At 60.0% G+C, this 19812-nt stretch overlaps 1 protein-coding gene across 5 annotated transcripts; it reads right to left on the reverse strand.

Annotated features, from left to right (window-relative positions):
- Positions 1-383: 383 nt before the first annotated feature.
- Positions 384-18803, reverse strand: FZR1 (fizzy and cell division cycle 20 related 1). 5 transcript variants are annotated; one of them, XM_055547273.1, is made up of 14 exons: positions 18679-18803; positions 7059-7179; positions 5887-6012; positions 5721-5784; positions 5522-5649; positions 5046-5188; positions 4594-4777; positions 3892-3957; positions 3394-3496; positions 3127-3311; positions 2798-3031; positions 2404-2508; positions 1823-1924; positions 384-1546 (listed from the first exon to the last, which is right to left on the reverse strand). In XM_055547273.1, exons 2-14 carry the CDS (start codon positions 7125-7127, stop codon positions 1505-1507), a joined length of 1551 nt encoding a protein of 516 aa, XP_055403248.1. In that variant the 5' UTR covers positions 7128-7179; positions 18679-18803; the 3' UTR covers positions 384-1504. The 5 variants fall into 5 exon arrangements, with proteins under 5 accessions (XP_055403248.1, XP_055403263.1, XP_055403259.1 ...); XM_055547288.1 differs by having other exon boundaries at positions 1832-1924; positions 5046-5128; positions 18612-18796; XM_055547284.1 differs by having other exon boundaries at positions 5046-5128; positions 18612-18796.
- Positions 18804-19812: the final 1009 nt, after the last annotated feature.

Consider the following 19812-nt stretch of genomic DNA (forward strand, 5'->3'; position numbering starts at 1 on the left):
TGGCTCTCCCACCAGCCGCCCGCTCCCATGCCCAGCCCTGCCATGCATTGGAAGACAACACATGCGTCATCATTTCTACCCTGTCTGTGCCCTCAGGTGCGGGGCCCACAAGTAGAGCCAGGCTGGGTGCGGTAGACACAGGACTGTTTTCTTATTTAAAAAAAAAAAAAAAAAGACTCCAACAAAAATAAGACCTGGACCAATGGGCATACACATGTCTGTACACACTGTCCCTCTGCCCCCTGCAAGCAGCTTGGGGCAGGCCCACCCTTCCCTAAGTTCAGACACCCGCCCACCCTCTGAATGCTAGGGCTTTAAGAGCTGTGACCCGTTTTCCCCAGGGGTGGGGGCGGGTCACTGCTCCCTGCCAGCGAGCCTTAACATTTGGGGACCGATTTACAGAAACACAAAAACAAATCCAAAGGAAAGTCACAAATACGTATGTACACATGCACACGCTGGCTGCTGAGGGGCAAAGGTACTCAGAACCAAGAGCAGGGCTCCTGCGGGGCCCGCCCCACCCTGTCCACACCCGTCCATGTCCTCCCGCCTCAGAAGGGGAGAGGGAGGCATGCTCGGGCCCCTGGTCACAGCTGCCTAGCCTCCCTCCCCTGTCTCTTCCAGGTGCAGCGGAAACAGGGTGGAGCATGACAGGGAGGTGGGCCCAGAGCCAGGGGAAGCTCAGAAACTCGTGGGGGACCCTGGGGTGCGCCCTGCCCTGGCTGAAGGCGCAGACAGGACCCACTAGGGTAGCCTGGAAGGAAGGGGAGGGCCAGGCACCCACAGGACCTGACCCTTGGGATCGATTCTGCCCTCAGGCTACCCTGACTGGTCACCCTGCAAGCGCCAAGAATCACAGTTGCCTGTGACCCCGTGAGCAACAAGGAGGGCTCAACTGGGGTGAACACATGACAGTGGACAGATCCCCCTAGAGTTCTCCTCAGATAACAAGTCCACCTCGAGTTGACCTCCGGCATGTAGCCTGCCTGGAGCCTGCTCCCAATGTCGTGCACTCAGAGTCAGTGGGGGGCGGCCGGGTCCGGGAGAGCAGAGGCGGCTGCAGAGACCCCCTTCAAGAGGGTACGTCCCTGTGATCCCTCTTGGCTGACGGGCGTGGCGTCCAGCTGTCCTATCCTGCGGCAGGCGTGGGCGGCGGCGGGCACATGCTTCTGGGCATAGCATGCAGCCCTGACGAGGCAGTGGTGGTGACGGGTGATGGAAGCAGCCAGTCCAGGAGTTGTCCTGCGCTGGGCACGCTGTCCGAGCCGGGGCCGCCCAGGGTGGGGAGCCAGAGCCCCACTCCTGCTGCTGCCCGCCCCGGTCCTGCCCCAAACACCGGCCAACAGGGTTCGCAATCAGGCTTTAATGGAATCTTCAGGGTCTCTCCAGGCCCGGCTCCCGCCCCACCCTGCTGCCAATCTTGGGCCCATGTTGGGGGGAGCAGAGAGTCCATGCACGCTGACAAGGTGTTGCTCTGCGACCAGAATGGCCGGTAGCTGTGGGTTTACCGGATCCTAGTGAAGAGGTTGAGGACGGACACAGACTCCTGCAGGACACACAGGGGCAATGCTGAGCCCTCAGCCCAGCCCCGCCACTCAGGCATGGGAGGGAAGCTCTGCCCGGAGGGACCCCGAGGCTCTGGGCCAGGAGGGGCCTGTGCGGGCACCAAGCATGGTGAGCACCCCAGGATGTGCAAGGGGGCCAGGTGATGCAGAAGCAGAGGGGTGGGGGGTACTGGAGAGATCCCGGCTGGCAGGGCAGGGGTGGGGGGGCAGGATATGCTGGGGGCACACAATTGGGAACATCTGGCGCTGATACCGACCCACTTTACCTTTGTTGAACGGGTTTTGCTAAAGACATTCCAGAACCTCAGTGTCTCGTCTCCAGCACCGGTGACGATGGCCTCTCCGTCAGGGGACATGGCCTACGGGAGGAGAGAGAGGCCACTGTCCCCGCAGCTGCAGGCACCCGGGGAAAACATCAAGGACATCCTGCCTGCTGTGACGAGGGTCTCGCTGTGCGATTCGGCAAAGGACTCGCTGGCTTAAGGACAAAACTTTTTTTTGGAAAACACCAAAATGCTGACGAGGGCATGTGCGTTGAGGAGAGGGGCTCCTGTCTCCAGACACGTGAGAATGGTTGCTTAGTGAACCGTCTAGAGAAGACCTGAGCAAGTACACGGGGGTTATCTGCAGCATCTTCCACTTCCATGTGCAGGCAGACACCTGGAGATCACAGTGGGCAGAGCCACCGTTGCTCACAGGGCAGGGAGCTGGTGAAACAGACTCAGAGTGACAATGCCACAACCTGTCACTTGGGCCCGGGGCCCGGAGCTGGCCCAGATGGGATGACAGACCTGGGCGGCAGGGCGTACTGCCTCTTGGGCCTGGAAGGGAGACTCACCAGGTACAGGACCCGATAGGAGTGCCCGGTCAGCTTGGCCACCTGGGTCAGAGAGGGATACTTCCAGACCAGGATCTGGTTCTGTGAGTAGCCGTGTGTGCTCACCTAGGGGACAGAAAGGGCACTGTGCTGGGGTCCCAGGCCCCCAGATGCATCCACAGGCACAAGAACACAGGGCCTGCCTGAAGGGTGCAAAGACCAGCAGGTGACAGCCCCCAGCCTGGCTCCCTGGTCCACGACTGGACTGACACGGGGACCACATTGCCCATGAAAGCCCTTGGGCCTCTCTGGGGGTCACTGAGTGTGGGCACCTTGAGGTTCTGCCAGACCTGGCTGGCCGGGGCCTGACCGCCTGGCCCCCTGCCGCCCACCCATCCTGTACCCCAACACTCACCAGCTCGTTGGCGTGCTTGGACCAGGCTAGGTTGCACACCTGGGAGCCAGTGTCAATGCACTGCAGCGGCTGCCCCGTGAGCGTGTTCCAGAAGCGGATGCAGCGGTCAGCTGTGCCGCCACCGGACGCCAGCAGCCCATGCTGGTGGGGGGACCAGGCGATAGCCTTGACAGCGGCCAGGTGCTCTGTGTACTGCTGCACGGGGCTCAGGCTCGAGTGGTTCCATACCAGCAGCTGCAGGAATGGGGCTGTGAGGCTGGCATCCCTCGGCACACCCCCATTCCCCCTGCTCCACACAGGGGGCTGCAGGGAGTGAGGGGTTGGCCTACCTTGTTGTCGTTGCCCCCCGAGGCGAGGAGCTGGTGGTCGGTGGACCACTTGAGCCCGCACACCTCTTGCCGGTGGCCCTGCAGCCGCCGCTCTGACTGCAGGGGGGGCGTGCGGATGTCCCTCTGCAGGATCATGCGGTCCCGGCTCCCGGATGAGAGCTGGTCGGCGTTCCAGGCCAGTGCCCCTGTGGCCAGGTGGAGGGTAGGCTGAGGATGTGGCCTGGCCCCACAGCACACCCCCACCCTTGCCCCCAGGTGGCTCCTCACCGACGCGCGCCGTGTGGCCTTCCAGCATGGACAGCTTCTTCCCCGCAGCGGCGTCCCAGATCTGCACGAAACCCTTGTGTGTGCCGACAGCCACCAGGTTCCCCTAGGATGGCAACATGGGTGGTGTCAGGCCCAGATGGGGCCCTCCCCTCCCCCTTTCCTCCAAAGTCTCTTAACGCATGTGCCATAGGATCCTTCTCCTAAGAACCCAGGCAGATAAGTCATATGGAGCTTAGGTTGGTAAAACCCACATGACATGCATGCTCAGACATCCACATGCGTCAACGTGTGGAGCAAACTTGCCCACCCCCGTGTCTGTCATCTAACCAGGCTGAGGACAGCCAGGGTGCAGATGTCACTGGGGCTAGACAAATGACCATAAGGCTCCTTCCGGGTGTGCAAGGCCCCCACCACTGTGGAAGTCCCTTCCAGTGAAGTCCAGTCAGATCTCCCCTGTGCCTACCCTGCCCAGCAAGGGGATGGAGCTGGTGTACTGACCCTTTCAGACCAGCCCACGGAGGTCACTGAGTCCCCTTCCACAGAGAGGTCACAGAGCCGGGTCACCTGGTGGAAGGTGTCATGTTGGTGCAACAGATGTGGGGCCGACTCCTCCTTTAAGGCCCAGATTGTCTATCCATCCATCCACCCACCCCTTCACTCTCTCATTCGCTCACACCTCAGGCCTGTGAGCCACGGCCTCACTGTGGGCCCCAGGAGGTAGCTGGGAGCTCAGGGACACACACAAGCACAGGGATGCTGACTGCACAGACTGGAGGGGCATGGGCATCACAGCCGGGGGGCCCTGCAGCAGGCGTTGGCCACGGGCTGTAGGGGATGTGTATGCGGGTGTGCCGGTGTCCCTGTGGGGGCTCCACTCGCTTTCTCTGAACCCACCAGCATATAGTTCTGTCCCTCAAACATGCCACCCTGGGGGCCAGCAGCCACTCAGAGGAGGGGGAGTTACTGCTGGCTGGGGGCCCTGTGCTCAAGCCGGGAGCAAAAACTCTAACTTCTGGAAGGCAGCCCGTGGCAGGGATGGTCTGCACCCTGAGGAGACGGAGTAGGAGAAGGGGGTGGCTGGGAACTATCCAGGCCCCAGCAGCTTCCCCATTGCTCACACAGGGCCCGGCCTGGCTTGGCTGCTCCCTAGCATCACCCTCCACAACACACACACACGTGCACGCGCTCAGAGGAACCCACCTGGCTGGTGCAGGCACTCCACAGGTACACACAGGTCCCCAGCCCCACACTGAGCACGTTGAGGGAGGACCAGTCCACCAGGTTCAGGTAGAAGTCATCCTGTAGCTCGGGAGCATCCAGGACCTTGAAGGGGATCTTGGAGATCTTGCGCGTGGGTTTCCGTGGAGATCGCAATAACTTCTGACTGCAGAGAGGGGGAGGGGTAGTGGCTTTGCAGTGACTGCACGGACCTCACAGTCTCCCTCTCCAGCAGCCCCGGTGTTTTGGGCTCATCCTGACTGACACTCTGTGACTCCAGACCTGTGGGTAACCCCATGGCCACCAACCCTCCACCATGGGTGCTCAGCCGACCTGAGTGCCGATAACCCACTTCCCCCCTGCCTGGAGCCTCCTCCAGGAACTTCCCTGAGCTGTGCACAGCCCCTCCCCACCCCGTGCGGGTCTGGACTCACCTCTTATTGCTGACGGGGGACAGGGAGTATGGGGACACGTCGTTGCCATCATCAGGGCTGGAGCGCTTGGTGCTGAGGGAGTACTGCAGGGGGGGATACCTCTGAGCGGATGCTGTGCCCCAAAGCCCTGGTGCCCTGAGCCCCTGGGGGGAGAGCACACAGGGCGCCAAGCCGGAAGCGCTCTGGCTAGAGACACGTGTCCCCAGCAAACCAGGCCTGGCCCCTGAGGTGTCCTCCCAAAGGCTTGCTGGCGTCCGCCCATCTTCTGCCCCCACAGCCACCAGCCCCTCAACTCAGAGTGTCAGGGGGGTCCCAAGCCGGGCCCCTGACACTGCCCTGGCGCTCGCGCCTGAAAGGGGTGGTGGGCGGCTTGGGGTGAGCCTGGTGTGAGGCAGGGGTTAAAGGGGCCCCCCACCATCTGGGACTCCAGCCCCCAGCAGGGCTGACCAGGAGGCGGCGGAGGCCAGCAGACTCACCGTGAAGAGACCCTTCCTCTCAGGCGTGGAGGGCTGCAGCCGGCGGTCCTCTGTCTGTGGGTCCTGAACCTTCTCAATGCCAGCGCCCAGCAGCTCATTCTTGAGCAGTGCAGAGTAGGCCAGGCCATCTGTGGGCACCAAGCACCGTGAGGCCAGGTTGGGGGTTGGGGCCTGGGGCTGGGGGGACCTGAGTGCTGACCTTTGCCATTGTCCGAGGTGGCGTCCTTGGCTTTCCGGTTCTGGCTGGGGGACTTCTCATTTTCCTGTGGGTGGAGAGGGGAAGGAAGAGTGAGTGGGAAGGATGGGCCCCTGCCCCCAGGCTGCACAGTCAGGGTCTCGCCCTCCACCCTCCAGCAGCCCCTCACGTTGATCCTGTGGAAATTCACGCTCCAGTTGGCACCAGCTCGTGAGGGGATGAAGCGGTCTCCGTGCTTGCTGGGGGAGGACACGGGGGAGTTGGCAGGGGTCAGGGTTCGCCGCATCTCTGCCACCTGGAAGGACGGCAGGGTGGGTTGGGTGCCTCAGAGCCCCCAAGGCCAGTGTCTCCTCCCTGACCAAGGCCCCACCCGCTATGTCTCCTTGTCCGTGGCCTCTGGCTAAGGGTTTGATCTTGGGAGTAACCCATGTGCTGGCACCTGTGAGTGGCACCACGTCTGAGGCTCAGTTCGTGTGTCCCGCTCCCTGGGCAGGAAGTGGCCAGAGAGCGAGAGCCCAAGTGCAGGCATCGCCACGAGCTGCAATCCATCTCCCAGGGTCACACACGGACAGGAGAGCGGGCGGCACAGAACACAGAGCCTCCAGCCTGTGTCCCGCCACCCATATCCCCACACTGTCTCTTCCCGGGACCCGGCGTCAGGCAGTGGGAATGTCCCAGGAACGCCCTTCCTCCTATAAGGGAGGTTCAACTGTGCTCCCCAGAGAGATATGCTGAGGTCCCGCCCCTGGGACCTGGGGTGCGACCTTAACTGGAAATAGGGTCTCTGTAGGTGTTCTCAAGTTAAGATGAGCTCACATTGGAGAACAGCCCCAAACCTAAGGCCTGTGTCCTCAGAGGAGACAGAGACATCAGCACACAGAGGAAGGGGACGTAGAGACAAGGCAGAGGTGGGGTGGGCAGGTCTGTGTGCCCAGGAGTGCCAACAACCCCAGACACTGGAAGAGGCAGGAAGGAGCCCACTCTGGACAGCCTGTGCAGAGCCAAGAGTGCTGAGAAGCAGTGGGCACAGCCTGCCACGTGTTGGGAGCCTACAACATGGTGGAGGGGGTAGGAGCTTGGGAAAGAGAAAAACAGCTCCCCCCATTGCTCTGTTCCAGTCCCCCAGAGAATGAGGGGTCTGTGGCCCCAGCAGCAGAGAAGTGTGGGGAGGTACTAGGGGGTTCACACCTGGGTGTGACCATGGGGAGGACGTGTGTGTCACCTGTTGGACACCTCTGTTCTCAAGGGACAAAGCCCCGTGGCTGAGCACAGCCCCCACCAGCCCCACTCCACAGGCTCCACTGGGCAGGGTGGCGCTGGCGCACCAGCCCCAGCACTCACGCACGGCATCGTGTTCTCGTTCTGGATGACGATCTGCCGCAGGAGGCGCCGCTCATAGTCCTGGTCCATGGTGAGGCGGGCAGGCACGGCCCGCCAGCCGTGCTCAGCGGCCCTGGATGGCCTGGTGGGGAGAGGAGGAGAGGTCAGCACCAGCAGACAGCGGTTCCTGGTCGCTGGTGACCATGGGGTACCCTGGGCGACAGCCAAGTCCCCCCGCTATGTGGGTGGGCCCTTCCCCCAGGAGCCCGGAGGGCCGTGATGGGGCAGACAGGCTCCTCTCTGGTTGTCCTGTGGGGAACCTGCCCCCAGGCCCCCTCCTCTTCCCGCACAGGCCCGGGTCTTGCCACCTCTGGACCACATCCTCGCTCCTAGGGCCCCTAGAGAGAGGAGGGGTGGTGCTGATCCCTCTTTCTCTAAGCAGAGCAGCTTTGGTCCCAAAGCACAGAACAGGGGGCAGGAGTGGGGAGGGGGTCCATCAGCTGCCTGGCCCTTCCCACGGAGCTGACTGGGCACGAGGCCTGCCTGGTGGAGGGATGTCGCCGCCAGTGGACAGACAGGTTCCCCCCCCCAGGTCCCCCAGTCAGGAGGCCTCTCTGAAGACCGGAGTCAGAGTGCGGCATGAGGGGAGGCTGAAGAGAGAGGCCTGAGGCAGGAGGGCTGTGCACCTTCTAGGACAGGACGCCTCAGAGAGCAGCGCACCCTTCCCAGGGGGACAGCAGACCTGGGTCCGGGGTGCCCACGACCACACGCGAGCCTGTCACCTACCCTGATGGAGGGCAGCATGAGGCTGGGGTGGGGGCCAAGCGTTGCGCCCCCAGCGCCCGCCACCTCTCCCACCACCGTCAGTCTACTCCTCCAGCTGGAGGCCATGTGCAGGTCGGGCCAGACAGCTCCAGCCCCTGAGCCTCCAGGCCAGCACACAGCGGTGACAGACCAAATACGAACTAAGAAAGCAAAGCCTGGCCAGAAATTAAGTTTACTAATACAAATTGCTAGATGTAGTGCCCTGGCGAAGTCCACTCCTGCCTTAAAAAAAAATATATGGTAAAGTACCCATAACATAAAATTCACCATTGTTACCACTTCTAAGTGTGCAGCTTAATGGCACTAAGCACACGCACACTGTTGTGCAACCATCCTCCGTCATCTCCAAAACTGTCCCATCTTCCCGAACTGAAGCTCTGGGCCCATGAAACACTCACTCCCCATTCTGTCCCTGTTAAACACTTGACCCCCCAGCCCCTCTCCCGTTAACTCTTCAAGAAATCAAATATACACAGTCACATGACCCAGCAAGTGCACTTCGAGATATACGCAGATATACACCCAGGAGAAAGGAAACAGACCCACAAAGAAGCCAGTATACAAGTGCCTTTACATACACTATTCACGAAAACCAAGAAGAGAAACCCAAGAGTCGTCAACAGTGAACAGATGAACAAATGTGGTCCCTCCACACAGTGGAGTCACTCAGCCTTAAAAAAGGAAGGAGGTCCTGACACTGCCACCCCAGGTGGGCCCTGAGGACATGATGCTCAGTGAGAGAAGCCAGACAGAAAAGGTCACACGCTGTGTCATTCCACTCTTAGGAGGTCCCAGAGTCGTCAAATCCATGCAGACAGAAAGGAAATCAAAGAACGTCTGCCCTTATATGTGACCACGAGACTACAAGATGCTCAGGTGGCCCTGCCTACGTCCTACTTCCACACCTCAGACACAGACTCCCCGAGTTCCTGGGCCTAACCCTGGGCTGAGGTATAGGCACTGGCATGAGCCTGTCAGGTCCCCATCCCTCACTGGGACTGTGCCACGCATAGGGTGTCCTCAGTGTGGCTTTGGCCCAAAGGCAGACACTTGGCCAAAGCAGAGCCAGTGGGGTTCGACCCTGAGGGGCCGTAACACAGCCACCAGTCACCTGTGAATTTGCTGCCTGCACCCTCTTGCAAAGATGAGGACGGCAAGGCTGGGCAAGGGGTCAGGGGTCAGGTGGGGCAAACAGGGATCCTGCCTGGAGGTCCACCTGCCCTCCCTCCCCCACCCCAGGCCCACAGGACCCCCTCACTTGGCCTGGGGCTCTTCTGAGCCCGTGCTGGCCCACATCCCTGTCACGGACTTCCCGCTGAGAGAAATGAGCTGGCAACACTGCCAACTCCCACTCCCATTTCAGGTGAATCTGTGAAAGAAGCCACCCCTTCGTGGCCATTGGAATCCTGTCTGGCAGAGGTCCCTGGACACGTTTTGTCCACTGTGGCCACAAGACAAAGCCTCTGAAATGACTGCCAGTCATCTCCTTCTCTGGCCTTCTACTCCTCCTCCCCCAGGGGGCCCGTGAGCAGGCTATGAGCAGGCAGGACACTGAGAGGAGCCACTGAGCTCTGTTCCAGCGTCCGAGTTAGGTCAGTGGCTGTCCCTGCTTGGCAGACATGGAAACCAGGCTCAGAGGGCTAACTTCCCAGCCCAACATACTGAATGTACTCCACAGACCTAAACATAGCCTCAGCTGCCACATGGCGGGCAGAAAGCTCCCTGGAGCCCACGTGCTCAGGGGCGCCCCCTCTGGGGCCTCAGCTCAGGGATGGTGAGGGGGTTGCCCACAGAGCTGATGGAAACCACGGCCTCTCCATTCACAGACCAAAGCCACCATGTCAATGCCCCTAGCGGCTCCTTGTGTGGTCAGATGGCAGGGCCCAGAGAGCAGTGCAGATGCAGGCCACACACCTGAAGTTAAGCACCCAAAGCACTGAGGTCATTGCAGAGTACGTGGAGACTGGTTTTCTAGGATGCACAAAGGAGCTGCTGCTAAGACGCTGAGTGTCCAGGCACCGGGTGTGCACTAAATCAGCACGCCCATGTGAAGTGTCCTTCGCCATCTGTGGGCTACGTCCTGACAGGAGAGTCTGCAGAAGGCCGTGTGGCGGGCAGGTGACTCACTGCTGACAGGTGTGGCTGCTGAGGATCAGAGCGGTCCCTAGTCCCTGATCGTGGCTGCGTTCCTTATATGGCAAAACGGGCTCTGCGGACAGGGTCAAGGCCCCTGAGATGGGGACGACCCAGGACTCCCCGGGAGGCCCAGCGTCATCATAGGGTCTTTATAAGAGGGAGGGAGAGGGTCAGAGGCAGACAGGAGATGCTGACTCCCGCCTCATGCTGCAGAGCTCCAGGATCAGAGGACACACCCTCGCCGCGGAGGAGACACTCCCACCCGCTGTTGGCAGGAGCCGAAATCTGGCAACAGCTTTCAAAATCTAAAAACGCACATCCTTTTTGACTTCGAAGAATTTCCCCTTAGAAACTCTGGCACACGTGCAAACCCATGTGTACAGGGAAGCTGCTGTACGCAGGCTGCTCAGGAAAGCAGGGGACAGAGCTCAGATGTCTACCTGGGGGGCCTGGCCTTTTTCCCCTGCTGCCAGAGGCACTGTGGTAAAGGGGTGGGGGTCTTGGGGACCCACTGCACACACAACACGCTGTGCAGAACAAGCTGCTTTCAGAAGGGTTAGACAGTCGGCTCTGGGAAGAGGAACTAGAGGGCAGGGTCTAGTGAGGAAGGAAGCCCTGGTCTCCTGCCTTGTCACTGTGCTTCTTGGAATCTGTGTCTCGGGAAATTGCCAGCCATTCACAGAAATAAGCAGCCAGACACAGCAGGGGTCATGCACACCCGGCATGAGACCGGAAGAGTCTCCATGGTAGGGGCATGGCCAGCTGTGCACAGGAACACTTTGCCCCCTTTGCTTGTCTCCTAACTCCTGGGTTTCCAGCCACTGCCCCACTGGAGGAGGCTTCCCCTGCAGTTTCTCACCAACTCCTGCCCTCAGCCAGCCCTCCAGCCTGCAGGATTTCCAGTTACCAGGCACTCAGTACAACCTAGTGGTCCTCACCAGAGTGGTTCTGCCCTGGGGACACCGGGCCGAGTCTGGGGACATCTGTGCTTGTCATGACTGTGGGTGCCGGAGATGCCACTCCACACCCCAGTGCCTGTCACGGCCCTCCAGAGAGGATGATCCGATGCAGTGCTGGGGGGAGGCCCTACAGGACCAGGCCAGTGAAATGACAGAGCATGGGCTGGCCCTGGGTTGGCAGGGACCCAGGGGCCAGAAGATAACCCAGTGTCCAAGCCCCAAGAGCCCTCCTGACAGCTGGGGTCCCACCCGAGGAAGAACACAAGGGCAGGTGCTCGCCTCCAGTCACTGCAGCCCCAAGGGTGAGTGAGCAGAAACCACCCTTCCCTGAGCCCACAGAGGAAATGAGGTCAGACAGTGGCCTGTGGGGCAGGACCCAGGATAGTGAGCCCCTCCCTCTGTCGCTGGCAAGGCCTCCTCAGGTGAGAGCAGCATCCTGGGCATACCCCTGGCAAGTTTGTGCCAGGCCCACAGGGCCGTCCCCTGCTTCCAGCAGTGCTCAGACCAACTGCAGGTCCTTTGGGGCCTTGCTTATCTTGAGAACCACTCCCGCTGTTTTCCTGCTGTGGGGCTCTGAGGCCAAGGAGACACCCCGTGATGTGGCTCATGACTCAGGACTCCAGGCAGCTGCTGGCCTCCCCCATTCCCAAGGCACTGCTGACATCCCAGCCATCCAGGGCACTGTGGGTGTAGAGCAGCCCCCCAGGCACCCACGTGTCTGATGCTAGGAGGATCCCCCCAGTTGTGTGGATCACTGATGTCCCCAGACACAGTCCAGTGTCCCCTGAGGTGGGGGGGGGGGGGCGCAGCATCACCCTAGAGAGGGTAAATCTGGCCTCTGGGAGGGAATTCACACAGGCTCCCCAGAGGCTCTCTGAGGACACAAGCCAGAAAAGCCCATGGGAACTGCATCCCGGGGGATGGGACTCTGCTCCCAGCCCTGTGGGGAGGCCGTCAGGACACAGCTGATGGCAGGGACACGAAGCCCACCTGTGCCCCTCCAGCAGCCAGCGAAGAGCCAGACAGTCCAGGTGCATGACTCAATGCAGTCCCCAGACTCAATTCTATCTCTGTTCCACAAAGGAGGAACCCTGGGGCTCAGGAGGCTGGTGAGCACCCTGGCACCAGCAGGCCAACCGTCTAAAGCTCCCAGGCCCTCTCGGGACTGGTCATTACAGCTAGGATGCAGCAGCACCAGTCGGCTCCAGTGGGAGCTATCCAATTAGGGGTCACGGTGACCAATACTAGGGCTCCCTGAGAACCATCATCTTGGGGCACAGCCTCTGAGGGGGTCCCTAACCCTCCAGGAGGCACCCTCCCGGCCCATGAGGCGTGCAGGTGAAGAACCTAAAGACTGTGGTAGCTCTGGTGCCAGTCCATGGCTTCCTGACCATCAGCCCCTGAGAAGGCAGGGTAACTGGTCGTCTTATTCCAGCCAGACTCTGAGGGGTGTGGGAGAAGCCCCACGAGAGACTCAACCAGAAATGGGGGGGTCTTCCAATCTTCTGCTCCCAGCAGAGTCTCTGCTTTTGCCTTTTCCACGTGGGCGCAGGCCGGCCAGCCCTGGCAGATCCCTTTCTTGCGATCATCACCAGGGCCAGGGCAGGCTGTGGAGGGGGACAGAGCTGGCTGTGAGTCTGGGCTTCGACCCTTACTGGCTAACTGGCTCGGGCAAGCAACTTCTCCTCTCAGAACCTGTCTCTTCATCTCAAAAGTGGGGATAATGGAGTAACACCACAAGTGCAGGGGTGAAACCGGGCGCAACTTCCATGGGGCAGTTGGTAGGAAGTCTGACCCAAAGGGGACGCTAGGGAGCGGAGCTGGTCTCCCGGGCTCAGTGAGGGGCGCACAACGGTCCCAGCCGCCTTGCTTCCTGCCCCTCCACTGCCCAGCAATATAGGCTGTGCGGCATGTGGGGAGCACAGGGCAGGGCCCCATTTTCTCCCCTACTGTTCCTAGAGGTGACAAGGACTGGTCTCCCCTTGGATAAGGGAGGATCGTCCTGAGAACATGAAAGGAGTGGGATTCCTGCTGGCTACAGGGCTGGCCGCGGCTGTACAGGCGTTGACTCCTGACTAGGACCTGGGCTCTGGGCTTTGCCACAGCGGAGGCACAGACAGGGACCTGAGCAGGGAGTGGCTGCACCTGCAGACAGAGAAGGCGATGGCACCCCACTCCAATGCTCTTGCCTGGGAAATCCCATGGACGGAGGAGCCTGGAAGGCTGCAGTCCATGGGGTCTCGAAGAGTCGGACACGACTGAGCGACTTCTCTGTCACTTTTCACTTTCATGCATTGGAGAAGGAAACGGCAACCCACTCCAGTGTTCTTGCCTGGAGAATCCCAGGGACTGGGGGGCCTGGTGGGCTGCCGTCTATGGGGTCGCACAGAGTCAGACACGACTGACGCGACTTAGCAGCAGCACCTGCAGAGGGGACCCAACCAGCTAGCAGCCCCTCACATCTAAGGACAAGGAAGGACAGGCCTGAGGATAGCCAGAGTCAGAACGGGCTGCGCCCAGTAGGGGACAGAGTGTCTTCCAAGTGACTAAGGAGCATCACTGGGTGGGGAGGCCCGGCAGCGCATCTGGGGAGCCTCTTCTTGTCATTCGTTCATTCACTCACTCATTTAGCAGAGGTTTACAGCCCCATGTGTGGGCAGGTGTAGGAGCTGCCAAGTAGGGAGGACTCACAGCCTGGAGGCATGGAGAGCCTGGTCAACACAGCTCTCCTGCCCGTGACCACACCCCCAAGAGAGTCTCACTTCCAGGTGAAACTACCACTCTAACCCTCACCCTCACCTCTTAGCTCACAGGCACCCCCTCCCGTCAGACTGGGTGAAGCTTTCAGGCCTTAAGGACATCTAGGTCTGCAGCAGCTCAAAGGATGCCAGCCCACGGAAAGAAGGACTTGAGCGCCACAGCAGTGACTCAGGACCATCTATCTATATGATCACAACTTCTGATTGTGTCCCACCAGGACCCCAGAGCCTTCACAGATCTCTGCATCCGCCTGCACACCTGGGCACAGGGACCTCACCCCTCACAAGCAGCCGTGAGTGTCAGAGGTACTTCCTCCATCTCCTCACTGTGGTTCCCACCCATGGGTCCAGAGTGGGAGCGGCAGAAGGAAAAGCCTAGCATGTTGAGGGCAGCCCCCTCCACACATACTGATACGCAGCCAGGTTGTTCCCTGTGGGGACCCTTCTGGGCACTGTGGGTTTGAGCAGCATCTCTGGCCCCACCCACTGATGTTGCACCCCCCGTTTTGATGGGGACCCTCTGGTTTAGGGGACTCTTTAGGGGGAAAAGTTGCCTCCTCCGGTTCTGAAGACTAGCACTGACATCTCAGTGCTCAGCCCTTCTATGAGTGCAGACAAACACGCCTACCCCCCATCTGTTCCCCCCACCTCCTCAAGCGGCCTCCCCGTCACCATGGCAGCCTGACCCTGCCTCCCGCAGCAGCTTCAGGCCTGATAGAGATGACACTCTCACTGAGGGTCACAACCCTATGACTCCCAGGCTAGTTCTGATCTGGGGAAGAGCAGGGGGTTGGAAGGCATGGTCTGGGGGGAGCACACTGGGAGCAGGAAGAGGGAAAGGTTACGAGGCTGTCACAATCTCCGGGGCTGTGCCTTGGGGCGGCTGGTGGCAGGGGTGGGAAAGGATGGGCCAGGGGCTTGAAGAGAGGTGGTTTAGTGGGCTTGTGGGGGGCTGGGATCTGCTTGCTCAGTTGAGAAAGCAGGTGGTCCTAACAAGATGGGGGGTGGAGAGGAGGAGTCCCAGGTGAGGCTGAGGGACACAAGGGAGGGGGGTGGGCAGGTCTGAGGAAAGGGCCACCTTTTCTGGACACGCCACATGGCACCTAGGGCAGGCTGACGGGCCGCTGGCCACGTGGGCCGCAGTCAGGAGCCAGGTCTGGGCACCAGCAGCAGATGAGGACAGGAAACTGAGGGTGAGGGGAGGCCATCAAGAGTGAGCAGAGATACCCTAGTCGAGATAGAGAGGAGGGTGCCCCTGTGTCCCCAGCAGCTCTCTCACAACAGACAGAAAGTGCCAACAGCCCAGGGGCCTGCCATCTGGCGCAGAGACATCATGACAGAGCCCATCCACACAGAGAATTATCCAGCCACAGAAAAGAGGACATGCTACAGCATGAACCCCAAAGACATGATGCTCAGTGAGAAAAGCCAAACACGAAAAAACACATGTTGTGTGATGCCATTTATATGAAATGCCAGGAATAGGCGGATCCAGAGACCAAGAGTGGGTTAGTGGTCGCCAGGGGTGAGAAGGGGCTGGGAGTGAGCGCTGATGGAAATGCTCTAACTACAGTGGTGACAGATGCACACACCACACAAACGCACTGAAACCACCCGACTGCACAATTTAAGTGAGTGAATTGTGGAGCACGAGGATTTCATCTGAGTAAAGCTGTTACCCACAAAAATCAGATAATAAGAGAAACATCACTGGAGCAGTTAATCCTAAAGGAAATCAACCCTTAATATTCACTGGAAGGACTGATGCTGAAGCTCCAATACTTTGGCCACCTGATGCGAAGAGCCAACTCATTGGAAAAGACCCTGATGCTGGGAAAGATTGAGGGCAGGAGGAGAAGGGGGCAAAAGAAGATAAGATGGTTGAATGGCATCACTGACTCAAAGGACTTGAGTTTGAGCAAGCTCTGGGAGATGGTGAAGGACAGGGAGGCCTGGTGTGCTGCAGTCCATGGGGTTGCAAAGAGTTGGACACGACTTAATGACTGAACAACAGTGGAGGAGACTGAAAGACAGAGGGAACGGTGCAGGCTGCCGCGTGAGCAGTGGTGGGACGACTGAAGGCGGCCGGGCCAAGGGGGGTGCAGCGTGCGCTCTCGCTCCCTTCACGCACGAGGACGCTGAGGCAGAGGAGGCAGTCACTTGCCAACGACACAGGACACAGCCGTTGGGGCCACCAACGTCCCGTGGAGACTGTCACTGGGGGTTGGGCCCTGCGCCTGTCCCTTGACTTAAACACTCCCTGCCTGCACTGGGCAGGCTCCGCAGCAAAGACTCGGGGAGGGAGTGAGGGGCAGGCAGGCCAAGACCAGTGGAGCTGACGAGCTGGCTGACACAACGCAGCAGCAGCACTGCTCCCAGCAGCACTGGGAGCTACTGGGGCAGAAGAGGAGGGCTGAATACCCCTTTCCCAGCTCTGCAGGTCACTGGCTCCCTGTGCCAATCCCCAAGATGGACTGCCCACCCTCTATCCGCTCCAGCCAGGACTCTCCCGCCCCAGCTTTGCAGGGCACTGACGTGGAGACTCTGCACTCACAGGCTCTGGTCGGTGCTCTGGTTCCAGGCCTCCAACTTTGGCACTGTGGACTTTCAGGATCAGGGCCAGATCACTCTCAGTGGGAGACCATCCTGGGTGCCATGGGGTATGGAGCCCCATCTCTGCCCCACCCCTTCAAAAGTTAGGAGCCTCCCCAGTCGTGACAACCACAGATGTCCCCAGACATCACCAGTGTCCCAGACAAAAATCTCCAGAAGGATTATAGGGTGCTCCAAGTCGGCTGGTTTCTTTAAGAACAAGTCCCTTGATCTTCAAGTCAGCCCGGAGTCCCAGACAGATTGGAAGATAGATTGGTTTCTGATCCTCATCCCTCTCAGTAACACTGAGCAAAAGGTCCCCACAGCCACCACCACCATGGGCCTCCCCAAAGGCAGAAGTCCCTGGTACACAAAACCTACCCCAGTCAGCAGCCCCAATAAATACGAATGGCAAGAGACTTCCTGCAGCAACAGAGGGCCCAGTGTGAGCTTCTATGCAGATCTGCTTCTGAAGCCTTGTGAGGCTTCAAGGTCCCCTGTGCCCAGCCCCAGACAGACGCCACCGGCCCAGGCACAGACTCTAAGACCTTCCTGGGCAACAGTCCTGGCAGCAAGCTGGCCAGCGCAGTCACAGGAGACGCTGCCCCCCACCACAGCAGAGCAAGTGTCCTTTGAGCCAAGCATTGTCTGAGGACCAGGGCTCTGGGTTTTGGAGAGGCAGGGCCTGCATCCTTAATGGAACCCTCTGGGAACAATCAAACCTCACTCATGACGCAAAGCACCAGCGAGTGGCCGGCACACCTGCCTCCTCTCTCAGGTTCAGAAGAAACACGAGCCCGGTGTGGCCAAAACAGAAGGGACCCTCCACATCACAGGCCACGAGGACGCACGAGACAGTCTGCCCATAAGTGGGCTGGGAGGTGTTCCAAGCAACAATGTGCACCACTCTGGGGACAGCCCCCCTACCCCCACATCTCATCAGCTTCCAGAGGACAGATCCAGCCCCTACCATCAGAAGAGACCCCCTCAAAGGTCTTCATTACACAGACAATCCCACCTGGCCCCATCTGGGGGAGGGATCTGGCTGCATGAGGTTTTAGTGGATGGTTTTTCTTTAGGTAAATTGTCCTCATTCAAAGGATGGTAAGAAGTGGGGTGGAGGGGCACAGAGGATGGGGTGTTGCCTCAACAGCCAGAGGCATGAGGTCATTGCTCAGTGTACCAGGGTGGGGGTGGGGGAATCTAGTCCCCAGTCTGAAAGGCCCCGTGAACCCAGAAATGATATGATGGGGGAAAACAAAACGGGTTACGGCTGGGACACAACAGTGGAACTCAGGCTTTTAATTGGGGGCAGGTCAGAATAGGTAAGGCCAATGGGAGGCGGGGGTCAGTTTTTAGTTGGGGAAGATGGCTGTGATGGGGTGACTGTGGCCTTTCCCAAGTGGCTGCGCTTGTGCTTGGAGGAAGACCAGAATGATCCCGGGCTGGAGGGCGGTTGGGCACAGCCAGGCGGTCTCAGATTTTGGTGGAGTCAGCGGCGAAATAGAGAGGTGGATTCTGGGTGGGTCGTGGTGAAAACGGGACAAACTGGGAGGGAGGGAGGCAGGAGCAGAAACCAGAGGGGCCGGGAACCAGAGGGGCACTTAAGTATTCAAAACTCGTCGTCTAACTGCTTCCGTGTGCCAGGAGCAGAGAGGGGCAGGGTGAGTACAATGGGGAGCGCCGACGGATAGGGTCTCCGCACCCTCAGCCCGGTTGTTCAGGGTCCACAAGGTTGGATTGTGTTTTATCCGGGTGGGGACGGGGGTTGGTCCAGGCCTGGGTGAGTCGTGACAGCTCGGGGGCGGGCGGGGGGCAGTTTCAATTTGGGCCGGGCCCGAGCTCGGGAGACCCGAGGCTGACAGGCCAGAGATGCAGAGTACGATTAGGGCGTCGGCCGGCCGTTTTGGTGGGCGGAGTGGGGAGTCCCCCGGTTTAGGGGTGGTCAGAGCTCAACCTCATAATTAGAAAGAAAGGGGACGCTGACCTCGCGGGGAGATGGCGGGCCGCAGGTGGCTCGGGTTGGGGAGGTCATCCAGGGCCTGGTCTGGGGGAAGGCTCGGACATGGGGGTTCGGACGGGAGGTGGGATGCTGAGGTCACTCGAGCCTAGCTCGGATTGGGGGGCGGCGCTCGGGGGTCTGGCCGGCTCCCGGAGCGGGGCTCAAGCCTGGGAGTGGTGGGCCGGATCGCCGGCTCGTTTTCGGGGACCCAGGACAGACCCACGCCGCTGCCAGGCCCGGCCCGGCTCCGGCGTCGCAGCTCGGGTCCAGGGGGCGGGTCCCCAGACCTCAGCCGCCTCACCTGGCTCGCTCCCGTTCGCCCTCTGGCTCCACCGGCCCCGCCTCTCCCGGCGCCGCGACGCGCCCACCTGCGCTGCGCGCAGCTCCGCTGCGTCCGGCCGCGGCCGCAGCTGACGGGATCCCGGGCTCCGCGCTCCTTAATATGGCGTCGGCCGCTACTCCGCGGCCTCCGGCGCCCTCCTCCGCCGCGCGCTCGCTCCCGCGGCCGGCCACGCCCCCGCGCCGGCGCGCTGCGTGCCGCCGCCACGCCCCGCCACGCCCCCGCGCGCCCGAGCATCGCGCCCGCGCCCCATCACGCCCCGCCCAGTTCTCGCGGTTGCGCCTGCGCGCCTCGGGCATCTCGGGAGGACGTGACGTAAGTTGCGATTCGAATCAATACAGGAAGCATGGCGCGACAGGTTGCCCAGGGCAACCGCCCCTGAACCGGATCTGCGGCCCTGAGGAGGCGGCTATGTGGGAATCTGGGGTAGTGACCCGGTTCAGTTTAAGGCGTGGTTCTTAGAGGACCACGCAAAACAGGTGCCCCCTGGGCAGACCCGTCATCGCAATGAATGACGCAGTCACACCCCCAGATAAGCGCAGGTGGGTGCGCTTTGCTGCTTGTGCAAACCCCACTGCCTGTTGAAACACATTTACTCACTCATTCATTCAATACCATATTATAAGTCCTCTTGGGTGCTCCTCCAGATCCTCCAAGCAGGGAACTGAGAAATGTAGTATTTCCTGTGGTGTCAATAACCAAGGATGTCACAGTCATCAGCAATTGTAGCCCTCCAGTGTGAGCCAATGAACCTGAGGGAGCTTGCGAAGGAGAAGAATATCTGCCCTCTATCAGCGCTCAGACTACAGTCACTCCCTCTGGTGAGCCCAGAGGAACTCAGGGTGTGAAAACAGGATACGGTCCCCAGATAGCTGAGGTGCATATCAAAGGAATGATTTCACTGAGCCTAGACTCTAGCATTTTCTCATACAGAGAAAAGCACTAAATTTCTTAACTTGGGGTTAACCTGGTTTTCTTTAATTCACAAAATTACTTTGGACGTTCAGACTACTTGCCTTTTGTTGCAAAACTTCTACGTAACCTGACTCCTAAACACACACACACACACACACACACACACCACTCTCCTCCAAACAGTTCTCTCAGGGTTACTTGAGATGCTGCCTCCTGGACTTAAGTCCTAAAAATTTCCTCCAAATAA

The sequence above is a fragment of the Bubalus kerabau genome, chromosome 1 (assembly GCF_029407905.1).
Source record: "Bubalus kerabau isolate K-KA32 ecotype Philippines breed swamp buffalo chromosome 1, PCC_UOA_SB_1v2, whole genome shotgun sequence".
Taxonomy (NCBI): Eukaryota; Metazoa; Chordata; class Mammalia; order Artiodactyla; family Bovidae; genus Bubalus; species Bubalus kerabau.

What these genes read in the sequence shown, in the direction of transcription:
- FZR1 (XM_055547273.1), bottom strand. Translation starts at nt 7,127, where the DNA reads ATGGACCAGGACTATGAGCGGCGCCTCCTGCGGCAGATCGTCATCCAG. An exon ending in TCCCCCGTCAGCAATAAGAG is followed by an intron (nt 4,778 to 5,045) that starts GTGAGTCCAGAC and finishes CCCTCTCTGCAG; the next exon opens with TCAGAAGTTATTGCGATCTC. An exon ending in GTTCAACAAAGGTAAAGTGG is followed by an intron (nt 1,547 to 1,822) that starts GTCGGTATCAGC and finishes TGTGTCCTGCAG; the next exon opens with GAGTCTGTGTCCGTCCTCAA.